General features: G+C 48.8%; 1 protein-coding gene across 2 annotated transcripts in view; it reads left to right on the plus strand.

The window, feature by feature from the left end:
- Positions 1-13,750, plus strand: part of GAS8 (growth arrest specific 8) — a 65,896-nt gene that overhangs the window by 21,301 nt on the left and 30,845 nt on the right. Inside the window, exons 1-2 of one of the 2 annotated variants that reach the window (XM_068260959.1) lie at positions 10,204-10,387; positions 13,113-13,217. In XM_068260959.1, coding sequence (XP_068117060.1) covers positions 10,385-10,387; positions 13,113-13,217 — 108 coding nt within the window. In that variant the 5' untranslated portion in view covers positions 10,204-10,384. Of the gene's footprint in view, positions 1-10,203; positions 10,388-13,112; positions 13,218-13,750 lie in introns of those variants that run through there. The other variant, XM_068260958.1, reaches the window with a different exon arrangement.

A 13,750-nucleotide genomic window follows, 5' to 3' on the forward strand; every position in this document is an offset into this window, starting at 1 on the left:
AGGTTTGCCATCACACTAGCGATATCCCATGCCAGACGAGTGTTTATCCTGCAGCATCCTGTGTTCCTCCCAGTAAATAACAAATATTGCCTGTAGGAATGTATGGCTCAGCTTTTAGGAATAATTATCCAGGCTTAGCATGTTTATGCAGCGACCTTTATTAGTGCGGTCTGCAGCCGCTGGAAGCATCTGGCGCATTTTTTTTTCCCCGAAGAAATCCTTTGAGTAGAAATGATTTAAAAGTCCAGGCAGATATACAAACTTCGATTTTGTAGGCTTGTGGAGTCATTAAAAGATTTTCAGGGTTTATGATAAGTGTGTGTGTCATTGTGTGTGAGCCTTCATGTTATTACATCCCCATCGTCCTCTCCACACAGCTGAAAATCACATCACATTATTGATGGGCGTTCCTGCAGTGGCTTCTGGGATATGGGCAGTATGAAGCAGAGATATCCACCAGCAGATCTCTCTTTTCACAGCTGGGAATAGTGCCATACATCATACACTGGTGTTTTAAAGGAAAACTGAAATGAGAAGACTATGGAGGCTTCCATATTTATTGCCTTTTAAACAATACTAGTTGCCTGGCATTCTGCTGATCTGTTTGGCTGCAGTAATCTCTGAATAACACCAGGAATAAGCATGCAGCTAATCTTGTCAGATCTAACAATAATATCAAAAACACCTGATCTGCTGCATGCTTGTTCAGGGCCTATGGCTAAAAATATTAGACGCAGACGATTAGCAGGACAGCCAGGTAACTGGTATTGCTTAAAAGGAAATAAATACCTATAACAGCCTTCATGCCCCCTCCCCAACTCTTCTCAGCAGTATACAAGATTAATATATCTCCGTAGTAGCTGTAGCAATTATTGCAATCAATCTGTTGGTACCGTTGATGTGTGTCATGGAGTGATTTCAAATGGTTAACATTTGTTTTCGTAGGTCATATAGTCCATGTATTCCTATATCAACAACATCTTTAGGCCTGGAACCCACTACAAATCGCAAAGCGCTATCGCAATCGCTAGCGTTTTTCATGAGCATTTTGTACGTGATCCCATGAGCGTTTTCCAGCGATTTTGGTAGCGATTTTTAAAAAGTGTAAGCTTTTTACCAGCGATTGTGATAGCGATTTGCGATTTTATTTCTGATTGGTCCTTTTCAAATTATTATACATTTTTTACAGTTTGCAGCATTTGTAGCGGTTTTCATATCGATTAGCCAGCGCTTATATACTTTATATTGAAGCACAAACGCTCCCAAATTGCTGCATGGCCTGCGATTGCGATTTTTGCTAATCCCAATCGCTACTGTGGAATTTGTTACATTTATTTACATTGGCAGAGTGTTAAGGGAAAACGCTAGCGATTTAAAGTGCTCCCTAAATGCTCAAAAAAGCACTCTAGTGGGTTCCAGGCCTCTGGTTACTTTTAGGTTGTGTCTTTTTTTTTTTTTTTTTTTTTTTTTTTGTTACTGTTATTGCAAGAAATAAAAGAGGAACTGTGATGAAAATTACAAATAAAATAGCTTCTTTTTTTTTTTTTTTTAATACAATGTTCGTTTTTATATTATACAGGCAGTATTTGCTAATTGTAAAATGATTCCTCGCCCTGATTTACATTCTGAAATGTATCAAAGGCGATGACATCTTTTCTGCTGTCAGGTGCAGAATGTTTGGCTACTGAGAGTTCCAAAGCCTTTACAAAATATACCTGGGTTCCCAGAATGCTCTGGGAGGAGGATTCCGCACAGTTAAGCTACGTACACACATGCGACAGCGATCGTTCGTTGTGAACGACGAACGATCTTTTAATTGAGGAAAGAACGATCTAAGTAAAGTTAGCTTTTAAAAGTATGTAACGATCTGATCGTTAGAACGAACGTTACATCAAGTAAAGCAACTATTGCGCTTGCGCATCAAAATGAAAAGTTCCATGGAGAAATAGCGAAATGCACATGTCAAGCCTAGTACGAACGACCGTTTCCAACGATTAACTACTTTTGCAAACGATCGTCGTTGGAAAAAATCCGCCAAGCTAGATCGTTCGTTTTTAACGATCTAGCTCGTCCGTCGTTAGACTTAATGGTCGTTGGCTGCTTTTTTTTAAACGATCGTCGTTTGAAACGATCGGGGAACTATCGTTTCAAACGACCATAGTCGCATGTGTGTACGCACCTTTAATCAGCCTAGGCTAAACATCACTGAGAGGTATACAGGAATATATGTGGGAAGTGTTTCTGTTGCTGAAACCACAAACCTTACCAAAAAAGTGGGTCGCCTGAATAATTTACTGCATGTGACTACTGTGCCTCTTAAAAAAGCTGCACAGACGTGAGGAGGTCAAACAAACGATGCATGGAGAAAATTGGAAGACAAGTGTGACCCCTGCTTTAGTCATAATGCATTCTCGTAAATTAACCTCCTTGTCAGCTGTTGTTACAGGGCTGTTTAAGGGCCCGTTTCCACTAGTGCGGCGTGCGTCTCGCAGACGCACACCGAACTGAGCCGGTGGGCGGGATCGCAGGCGAATCCCATGAGCCGTGCCATGCACGGCTATGGGATTCGCAGCCTCCGTGGCGAAATCTGCAGGGGGTTCCGGGCGAATCGCTCCCGCAAGCGATTCCGCCGCGGCGCCGTCATCCCCTATGGCAGAGTTTCCCTGTGCGAATGATGTACGGGGAAACTCTGCAGAATCGCCGCGAAACCGCCCTAGTGGAAACGGGCCCTAAAGGGATACTGTAGGGGGGTCGGGGGAAAATGAGCTGAACTTACCCGGGGCTTCTAATGGTCCCCCGCAGACATCCTGTGTTGGCGCAGCCACTCACCGATGCTCCGGCCCCACCTCCAGTTCACTTCTGGAATTTCTGACTTTAAAGTCAGAAAACCACTGCGCCTGCACGCCCGTGTCCTCGCTCCCGCTGATGTTACCAGGAGTGTACTGCGCAGACACAGACCATACTGGGCCTGCGCTGTGCGCTCTTGATGACATCAGCGGGATCGAGGACACGGCAACGCAGGCGCAGTGGTTTTCAGACTTTAAAGTCTGAAATTCCAGAAGTGAACCGGAGGCGGGGCCGGAGCATCGGTGAGTGGCTGCGCCAACACAGGATGTCTGCGGGGCACCGTTAGAAGCCCCGGGTAAGTTCAACTCATTTTCCCCTGACCCCCCTACAGTATCCCTTTAAAGCTGTATGCTCGCCTAATGATGGATCGGGGAACCTCACAGCGACGCCTCCCAACAAACGTGGTTCTCCGATCCATCTTCCTGCCTTAAAACAGAAAGAATTTACAATAATTCAGGTTGGAGTGAGCTTGAGATGTCTCCCAGTGCATCACTGCTGAATATATGCAAATTAACCATTGTACCCTTAGAAGCTAAACACACCTCCAGATCCGCTGGAATACAATGATGTGTCAGCTTGTTAATTTGTACAGAGCCATACTAATCCAACATGCATACAGACTGTTTCGGATTGTTTGATCCTCATCAGTGCATGGCATGGATTAATTTGGCTCTGTGGAGTAAGGCTTGTAACACCGAGAGGTACAGACTAAACAGCAAGTTCATGGTGACCCAGAACTCATTGGAGTGTGTGAGGGGCTACAATGGTCCCAAAAGCCCCCTTACTAAAATGCTATGAATACAAAAGTTTGCTTTCTTAAAACAGAAAGAATGTGCTATAATTCAGGTTGGAGTAAGCTTGAGATGTCTCCCAGTGCATCACTGCTGAATATATGCAAATTAACCATTGTTGCCCTTAGAAGGCAATGTGTAGCTACCTCATAAGTAAAGGAGAACAGCAATGTGTAGCTGCTGGTTCTACAGTCAGGTCTTGTGGAGTGGTAGGAGATTCTCTATTTATTCCTCCTGCTCCAGTCAGCTGGGTTGTAAGGAAATTCTTCTTTCATCATTTCATGATTGCCATACACTCAGATCTGTGCTGCACCGGTGTACTGTATGTGTGCTTCAAAGTTACCCTGGCAAAAAAATGTATTAAAGTGCTATGAAACTCAGCATTTCCACTTTGTTCTTAAAGATTATTTACAGCGTAAAAACTACTACCACACACAAATAAAATAAAATAAAAATGTAGCAGAACAGCATTCAGACAGCTAAACACAGCACTTTGTTCTTCAGTGGAAAGTACCTTGCTTTAGGGGAAAGCTTCTTGCTTGAATTGAAAGCTTCTGGCAGCATCTGAAGAGGTGATACCATTATCTTTTGTTTACATTCCTTTGTCAGATACATTTAGTAAACATTAGCAAATTGCTGGAGCTTAATATATAAATACAGCAGCTCTGCAATAAAATGCAATGGCCGCTTTCAAAGCAGATAAACTGTACTTTGGGAATTTGTAAACAGACAATATTACTGCACATTTGCACAAAAGCAAATATGATAACTATATGGGTAATAAAAAATTTTTATGGAATGTTATATCAGAGTTTTATCCCACTTTAAAGGTCTAGCTCTCTTCCTCTCCCAATAGCATTTTAAAAAATAGAGTTGGGGTTTGAAAGATTTGTAAGTAATTGTATTGTGATGCTAGCAGCAGCAGCAGTAGTCATGTGACCATCGCTGACCATCGTATCCGGCAATAGGCAGGCTTTACTTAGCAAGATCAAAGGAGACTACAACTGAATCCTCTGCCTTCTGTTAAAGGGACACTATACCGGAAAAATGGACACCTTGTCCACGCCCCCATGTCTTGGTTGGAGTGGTGTGCGTCAAATCAGCATTCCTTTCCTCCAGTCAAAGGGCTGCTGTACACCAAGAGCGGTTCTGAGCGTTTTTAAAAAACGCTTGCAGGTTGAAAACCGCATGCCTAATGTATTGCAATGGAATGGCGCACACCAGAGCGGTTCTTTTTTCCCTCAAACGCAATCTTGGGCCCTGCAGCATTTTTGCGGATTTCTGGGGAGTTTCTGCCTCAAAGTAAAGTATAGGAAAGTGGTGAACAAAGTGATCAGAGCGGTTTTGCAAGCATTTTTGTTACAGAAACTGTTCAGTTACACCAAAAAAACTCCAAAAACTCTAGGCATGTTTCTAAATCGCTCCAAACATGCCTAGAATTGCTCTGAAAATCGGCTAGCGTTTGTGGATATGCTAGCGGTTTTTGGTGTGCACTGGTGCAAAGTCAGTAACTTTCTCCCGGACACTGCGAGTGTATGTGCCGGTCACATAACTGCAGCTGATTGCATCTAAATACATGAATTTTACATTTTTCCCCCCCTCTTTTTGATCTACTTTATGACTGTTGAGTGAGAACTTTAATAGTAGTTTTGCCTGGACCGTTTCTTTAATGGGAGTCCAGAAAGTCCTGGGTATTCCTCTTTCTTATGTTCTACCCTCTATTTAACACTATTTTCCAGTAAAAAGACAGCGCTATCCCAGACTTAGAAGTAGTGTTGGGCGAACAGTGTTCGCCACTGTTCGGGTTCTGCAGAACATCACCCTGTTCGGGTGATGTTCGAGTTCGGCCGAACACCTGATGGTATTCGGCCAAACTGTTCGGCCATATGGCCGAACTAAGAGCGCATGGCCGAACGTTCCCCGAACGTTCGGCTAGCGCTGTGATTGGCCGAACGGGTCACGTGAAATGAAAATGAGTTGAACTTACCCGGGGCTTCTAACGGTGCCCCGCAGACCAGAGCTGGGACAAGGTCCTCCAGCAACCAAGGCTGAGACCCCAAAGTGCGCCCCCCATCCCTCCCACCCCAGCTGTCACACACTGATTGCTATTAGACTAAGAGGGCCACAGGGCCCACAACCCCCCAAACACCTTAATCTCTAGTTATCTGGCTTGCAGTCACTGCCATGTATCCCCTTTTCTTATTTCTTTCTGCTTTATACACAATTAGGAATGACAGCTGAATGAATTGTGCGCCCCCTCCTACACTGCGCCCTGAGGCTGGAGCCTCTCCAGCCTATGCCTCGGCCCGGCCCTGAGTGAGAGTGAAAAATTACAAATAGGGGTACACAGGGTCTTCATGTGTCAGTAAAGATGTATGGCGACAGACAGGGGTAGAGGGGGTTTTCGCATGTAATTTTAAAAGTACATAGACAGACAGAAATAAAGGGGTCTTCACGTGGCATTAACCCTCCTGGCGGTTTAAAAAAATTCGCCAGGGGGCAGCAAAGTAGTGTTTTTTGTTTTTTTTTAATTTTTTCTTCATGTAGCGAGACAGTCTCGCTACATGATAGCCGCTGCTCAGCGGCATCCCCCCAGCCCCTCCGATCGCCGGCGGCAATCGGAGATCAGGAGATCCCGTTCAAAGAACGGGATCTCCTGGAGGGCTTCCCCCGTCGTGACGTCAAAGGGGACTCCCATCCACCCCACAGCGCTGCCTGGCACTGATTGGCCAGGCAGTGCACGGGGTCTGGGGGGGGCGACCGCGGCGCGACGAATAGCGGCGGATCGGCGGGTAGCGGTGGCGATCGGATGCTACACGCAGCTAGCAAAGTGCTAGCTGCGTGTAGCAAAAAAAATTATGCAAATCGGCCCAGCGGGGCCTGAGCGGTGCCTCCCGGCGGCATAGCCCGTGCTCAGCACGGGCTTACCGCCAGGGAGGTTAATGTCATATAATAGAGTGACCAGACGTCCCGGATTGCCCGGGACGCGTCCCGGATTCGGGGTCCGCTGCCCCAGGCTTAATAAGGTCCCGGGAAACATCCCGCTTTCAGCAGCGGGACGTCCCGGCCTCGGGACTCTGGCCACTCTCTCCTCATGAACTGGCAGCGGCGTCTATAGACGCCGTGCCAGTTCATTGCCTGCAGCTCCGCTCCAGCCTCCTCTTCCGGTGTCTGTTCCGACACCGGCAGGCGAGCAGGGCTACGGCAAGATGGCTGCCGGAGCCCTGTACTGGAGACTATTTGTGTCTCCAGTACAGGGCTTCGGGCGCCATCTTGCCGTAGCCCTGTCAGCGCGGGAGATATGCAGGGGGAAGGTGGTCCCGGGAGGAGCGCGCCAGAGGTCGGAGACTTCTGCCAGGTGAGTAAATGCTTTTTTTCCAGGTGAACTTTGCCCGCATTGCGTTTCTTGTCTGGTGAAATGTTTGCCCACATTACGTTTCTTTTCTGGTGAAATGTTTGCCCGCATTGCGTTTCTTTTCTGGTGAAATGTTTGCCCGCATTGCGTTTCTTTTCTGGTGAAATGTTTGCCCGCATTGCGTTTCTTTTCTGGTGAAATGTTTGCCCGCATTGCGTTTCTTTTCTGGTGAAATGTTTGCCCGCATTGCGTTTCTTTTCTGGTGAAATGTTTGCCCGCATTGCGTTTATTTTGTACTGAAATGTTTGCCCGCATTGCGTTTATTTTGTACTGACATGTTTGCCCGCATTGCGTTTATTGTCTGGTTAAATGTTTGCCCGCATTGCGTTTATTTTGTACTGACATGTTGCCCGCATTGCGTCTATTTTGTACTGACATGTTGCCCGCATTGCGTCTATTTTGTACTGACATGTTTGCCCGCATTGCGTTTATTTTCTGGTGAAATGTTTGCCCGCATTGCATTTATTTTATACTGACATGTTGCCCGCATTGCGGTTATTTTGTGCTGACATGTTGCCTATTGCGTTTATTTTCTGGTGTCCGGGGTAACTGTTACTGCATTTATTATTTAATGGTCATAGATGGCTATGTTTGCTGCTTTGTGGTTACGGTATACTATTATCATCACACAGTTTCTGCACACCCATGATGCAAAGTCTCGTTTGTCCACATCATGGCGTAAACACTGCTTTCTTATGCCTCGCTGTTACATCATTACGTTAGCTCCACCCATACAATGTCATGGACACGCCCATTTTTCACCCCCCTCCGCCCAGTCTTCGTTGCTGCGCGCTCCTCAGTCCTCCCCACTTTTCACCCCCCCCCACCCCACGCCCCCCTCCCCGTCCCAGGTTGGACCCACAAAAATCTGGTCACTCTAGTTTCTATAAGTCAGTAAGCATATATAATAACAAAAGAACGGTACAGGTGATCTGCACGAGTCAGTAAGGATAACAGATCTAGGTACAGAGGGGTCTCCTCCGTGACAGTTTAAATGCACAATGGCAGCAGTGTTGCCAACTCATCCCTTTAATTACTGACACATATGAATTATACAGATTTCGTGGCTAGGTAGATGCAGTTAAGGCATTGATTATGTGTAAGTAGCCCCAGAAAGTGTATAACTTAGATGTGTCAGTAATTAAAGGGATGAGTTGGCAACACTGAATGGCAGACAGAAGTGGAGGGGGTCTCCATGTGTCAATGGTAATGCCAGTGGGGCTTGGGGGCTGCAATTTGGTATAGAGGTAGTTCGGGGGATCCCCTCCCTACCCTGAAAATTTGAGGAGTGTAGGATATGTGGAAGCGGAGATATTTATTATGTTACCATCAGCAGCATAATTCCACTGCGCATGTGTGCTACTCAGTGTGGAGGGGAGCTTCCGGGCAGCGCGATCAGACATTACACCGGTGTAATGTCAGAATGGGCAGCCCGGAAGCAGCATTCCTCACTGAGTATCACGCATGCTCAGTGGGAAGTAAGACATTATTTACCTGAAATATCTCCGCTTCCGCACCTCCTACACTCAGGGGAGGGAGGGGACCCCCAGATCTAGCTCTGTGTCGAATTGCAGCACCCAAGTCCCGCTAGTTCCCAAGATAGGTTTGCTGCAATCAGTCTCGGGAACCAGGGGGGCTCGGGGGCTGCAATTCGGCACAGAACTAGATCTGAGGGTCCCCTCCCTCCCCTGAAAATTTCGGGAGTATACTAGTGTTGTCCGTATCATGAACGATTCGGATCTTTGATCCGAATCTATTTTGTGAGTCGAATCATCCGAATCATCAAAATGAGTGATTCGGATCGCAAAAGGGGCGGGGCCAGGAGCGACACGCCCCCTCTCAGCGGGCAGGGTGGTCCGGGAAGCAGAGCTGAGATGGATCGCTCTGTTGGAGGGGAGCCAGGGACAGGTAGATGAGAGAGAGGGGACATGGGTGCCACTGCCAGATATGTGTAGAGCATACTGGCTATAACGTGCTGCTGATTACAGGCTGTCTGTTCGTAGTTGTGCACAGTGAACACTTTGGAAGCTTTTGGCTCAGCTCAGCACAGCTCAGTAACTTTGCAGGCACTGTGATTGCAGGGCAATATGATCCTCCTGCACTGCTCTAAACAGCTGCACTTTACTTCTGGGAATGCTTTGGGGAATGCTTTCTTTCACTGTGCGACATTTGCATTCAAAGTACACAGATGAGCATATAGGTGAAATACATGTAAAGCATATGATTGCAGCATGTGGGTATTATGTGCAAGCAAACATTTCTGCCTGTCCCTCCTCCCTTCTCTGTCCACTCCCTGCCCTCTGTCCATCTTCTCCCCTTCTCTGTGTGTCCACCCCCCTCCCCTTCTCCTGTCCACAGCAGGGAAAGACCTGTCCTGCTATTCATTTCACCCCGAATGCTTCGGTAGTAAAATGATGAGATTCGGATCAAAGATCCGGATCTTTTCAATGATCCGATTCGAATCATCCGGATCATTAAAAAGATCCGAACTTCCCATCTCTAGAGTGTACATGGTGCTGAAGTGGAGATATTTAGGACGTTTTAGGAGCTGCACAATTTAATGGGACGCAGGTAGGGCTGCCTCCAATCTGTGGGGCTGCCCATTCTGACAGTACACTGGTGTAACAACATCTGTAATGTCTGATATCTCCGTGTAATGTCAGATATTGCAGCCCGGAAGCAGCCTTCCTCACTGAGTATCGCGCATGCTCAGTGGGAAGTTAAACATAATTTAGCTGAAATATCTCCGCTTCCGCACCACGTACATTCCCGAAATTTTCAGGGGAGGGAAGGGACCCCCAGATCCAGCTCTGTGTCGAATTGCAGCCCCCTAGCCCCGCTAGTTCCCGAGATAGGTTTGCTGCAATCAGTCTCGGGAACCAGCGGGGCTCGGGGGCTGCAATTCGGCACAAAGCTAGATGTGGGGGTCCCCTCCCTCCCCTGAAAATTTCGGGGGTGTACGTGGTGCGGAAGCAGAGATATTTATGACGTTTCACACGTGGCTGCACAATGTAATGGGGCGCAGGCTCCTATTGCGCATGCGGGGCTGCAATATCTGACATCACACCGGCCCTCTTGTAGCCTCTCTTCATATTTCTGTGATGGAGACACGCCCACCGCTTCCGTGTTTGTCTCGGCCCTCGGGTGGGGTTGCTATGGCAGCCGCAGACACTTTGCCGGGGACATCACGTGAGTCTGCAGGCTGAGTCTCGCGATGCTCGCCATGTTGCTAGGAGACCGTGGTTGGTTGATATGACATCCAAGTTGCTCTGGAAGGATTAGGTGACTTTCTTACCTTTTTATCAGTGGAAGATCATCAGCCAGAAGCATCATGGTGAGATCTGTGTGAGCCCGGCGTGTTACTCCGACATCGGGACCTGTGTGATCCCCCCCCCCCACCACCAGACACTGGGATGTGTGACCCTCATCATGGGAGACCCCATACCCTAACCACAGCATGGCAGACCCCATACCCTACCCTCAACATGGCAGACCTCATACCCTACCCTCAACATGGCAGACCCCATACCCTACCCTCAGCATGGCAGGGACAGCTGTGTGACCACACACCCTTTCCCCAGCATGGCAAGAACAGCTGTGTGACCACGTACCCTACTCCCAGCATGGCAGGGACAGCTGTGTGACCACGTACCCTTCCCCCAGCATGGGAGGGACAGCTGTGTGACCACATTCCCTTCCCCAGCATGGCAGGGACAGCTGTGTGACCACGTACCCTTCCCCCAGCATGGGAGGGACAGATGTGTGGCCCCATACCCTTTCCCCAGCATGGGAGGGACAGCTGTGTGAACCCCCACACCCTACCCCCAGCATGGGAGGGACAGCTGTGTGACCCCATACCCTTTCCCCAGCATGGCAGGGACAGCTGTGTGACCACATACCCTTCCCCCAGCATGGCAGGGACAGCTGTGTGACCACATACCCTACTCCCAGCATGGCAGGGACAGCTGTGTGACCACATACCCTACTCCCAGCATGGCAGGGACAGCTGTGTGACCACATACCCTACTCCCAGCATGGCAGGGACAGCTGTGTGACCACATACCCTTCCCCCAGCATGGCAGGGACAGCTGTGTGACCACATACTCCACTCCCAGCATGGAAGGGACAGCTGTGTGACCCCATACCCTACCCCCAGCATGGGAGGGACAGCTGTGTGACCCCATACCCTTCCCCCAGCATGGCAGGGACAGCTGTGTGACCCCATACCCTTCCCCCAGCATGGCAGGGACATCTGTGTGACCCCCCCCCCATACCCTTCCCCAGCATGGCAGGGACAGCTGTGTGACCACATACCCTACTCCCAGCATGGCAGGGGCAGCTGTGTGACCCCATACCCTACTCCCAGCATGGCAGGGACAGCTGTGTGACCACATACTCCACTCCCAGCATGGGAGGGACAGCTGTGTGACCCCATACCCTACCCCCAGCATGGCAGGGACAGCTGTGTGACCCCATACCCTACCCCCAGCATGGCAGGGACATCTGTGTGACCCCCATACCCTTTCCCCAGCATAGCAGGGACAGCTGTGTGACCCCATACCCTTTCCCCAGCATGGCAGGGACAGCTGTGTGACCACATACCCTTTCCCCAGCATGGCAGGGACAGCTGTGTGACCCCATACCTTTTCCCCAGCATGGCAGGGACAGCTGTGTGACCCCATACCCTTTCCCCAGCATGGCAGGGACAGCTGTGTGACACCATACCCTTTCCCCAGCATGGCAGGGACAGCTGTGTGACCACATACCCTTTCCCCAGCATGGAAGGGACAGATGTGACCACATACCCTTCCCCAGCATGGCAGGGACATCTGTGTGACCCCCATACCCTTCCCCAGCATGACAGGGACAGCTGTGTGACCCCCACACCCTTCCCCCAGCATGGGAGGGACAGCTGTGTGAACCCCCACACCCTACCCCCAGCATGGCAGGGACAGCTGTGTGACCACATACCCTACTCCCAGCATGGCAGGGACAGCTGTGTGACCCCATACCCTTTCCCCAGCATGGCAGGGACAGCTGTGTGACCCCATACCCTTTCCCCAGCATGGCAGGGACAGCTGTGTGACCACATACCCTTTCCCCAGCATGGCAGGGACAGCTGTGTGACCCCATACCCTTTCCCCAGCATGGCAGGGACAGCTGTGTGACCCCATACCCTTTCCCCAGCATGGCAGGGACAGCTGTGTGACCACATACCCTTTCCCCAGCATGGCAGGGACAGCTGTGTGACCACATACCCTTTACCCAGCATGGCAGGGACAGCTGTGTGACCACATACCCTTTACCCAGCATGGCAGAGACAGCTGTGTGACCACATACCCTTTCCCCAGCATGGCAGGGACAGCTGTGTGACCACATACCCTTTCCCCAGCATGGCAGGGACAGCTGTGTGACCACATACCCTTTCCCCAGCATGGCAGGGACAGCTGTGTGACCACATACCCTTCCCCCAGCATGGGAGGGACAGCTGTGTGACTCAAATTCAGGTGCAGTTTTTGAAGTGGGAAAGCCACTAGTGCTTAAAGAGCTCTTGTAGTGTGAACCAGCCCTTGTATTGCAGTTTTCACTCTCTAGCAGGGAAGGACTAAGGTGAAATGGGGTCCCAGACAGGATAGCAGCGCAGGCTACCCCACCTTGCTTTTTTGGTAATGTGAGGTTCGTCATCAGACGAAGTGCCAGCCAGGCCCATGTGCACCCGTTGCACCCTCGGCAATTGCCTAAGTTGCCTTGTGAATAATCAGGCTCTGCTTTCTAGTAAGAGCGGGGGCTGTGGTCGCTGAGGAGCTGTGGCAGCTTGAGGTCGCTGAGGAGAAGGTGAGAAACCATGAATTGTTACTGCAGGTGTATTCAAAATTAATTTAAAATGTTGTTTTTTGAAATGCATGTAGCGGGTGTCGCTCAGCATGCTGAAACCGCATGTGTCAGATTCAGGCTAAGCTTATCTGGTGTAGAGGATGCTGGGAACAGCTCCTTCTCTGCTCTGAGCGAACGTTTCATTTTCTTTGCTAATTCCTGACTTTCCTTCACTGCATTTCCAGCCTCCGAAGAAAAAGAAGGATGGGAAGAAGAAGAAGTCTGCCAAAGGGAAGAAGAGCCCCGGACTGGTGGACGGACTGGCCACAGAAGAGATGAGTAAAGAGCAGGTAGGAGAGCGTTGAATGTGAGACGTACAAAGGCGCTGGGTGAAGCTAATAGAATATTAGCAATACTGCCCATATATATCCCCTCCTCCTAACATTAATATTCCCCCATAGCTACTCCTAAAACTAGACCTACTGTAAACACTACACCTAACAATACTCATCGCTTCTTAAAGAGACACAAAAAAAAAGACTAAAAAAAATTAAGATGTAATGAATTGGTTGTGTAGTACGGATAATTACTAGAACATTAGTAGCAAAGAAAATATTCTCATATTTTTATTTTCAGTTATATAGTTGTTGTTTTTTTTATAACACTGCATCATTCTCTAATATTTGCAGTTTACACACTACTCAGCAATCTAAATGATTTTACAGAGCAGGCTAGTGAACTTTTGAACTTTCCTCTGTAGTAAAAAAAATGAAATACTGTGACAGACACTTGAGATAATACGTTTCAGAAGACAGAGCTCTCTGTGACTTTGAAGCCATGGAACTCAGTGGCTCAACTGGAGTTTCTTAAAGAGACTCTGAAG

This window comes from Hyperolius riggenbachi, chromosome 11 (genome assembly GCF_040937935.1).
Source record: "Hyperolius riggenbachi isolate aHypRig1 chromosome 11, aHypRig1.pri, whole genome shotgun sequence".
In the NCBI taxonomy this organism is placed as follows: Eukaryota; Metazoa; Chordata; class Amphibia; order Anura; family Hyperoliidae; genus Hyperolius; species Hyperolius riggenbachi.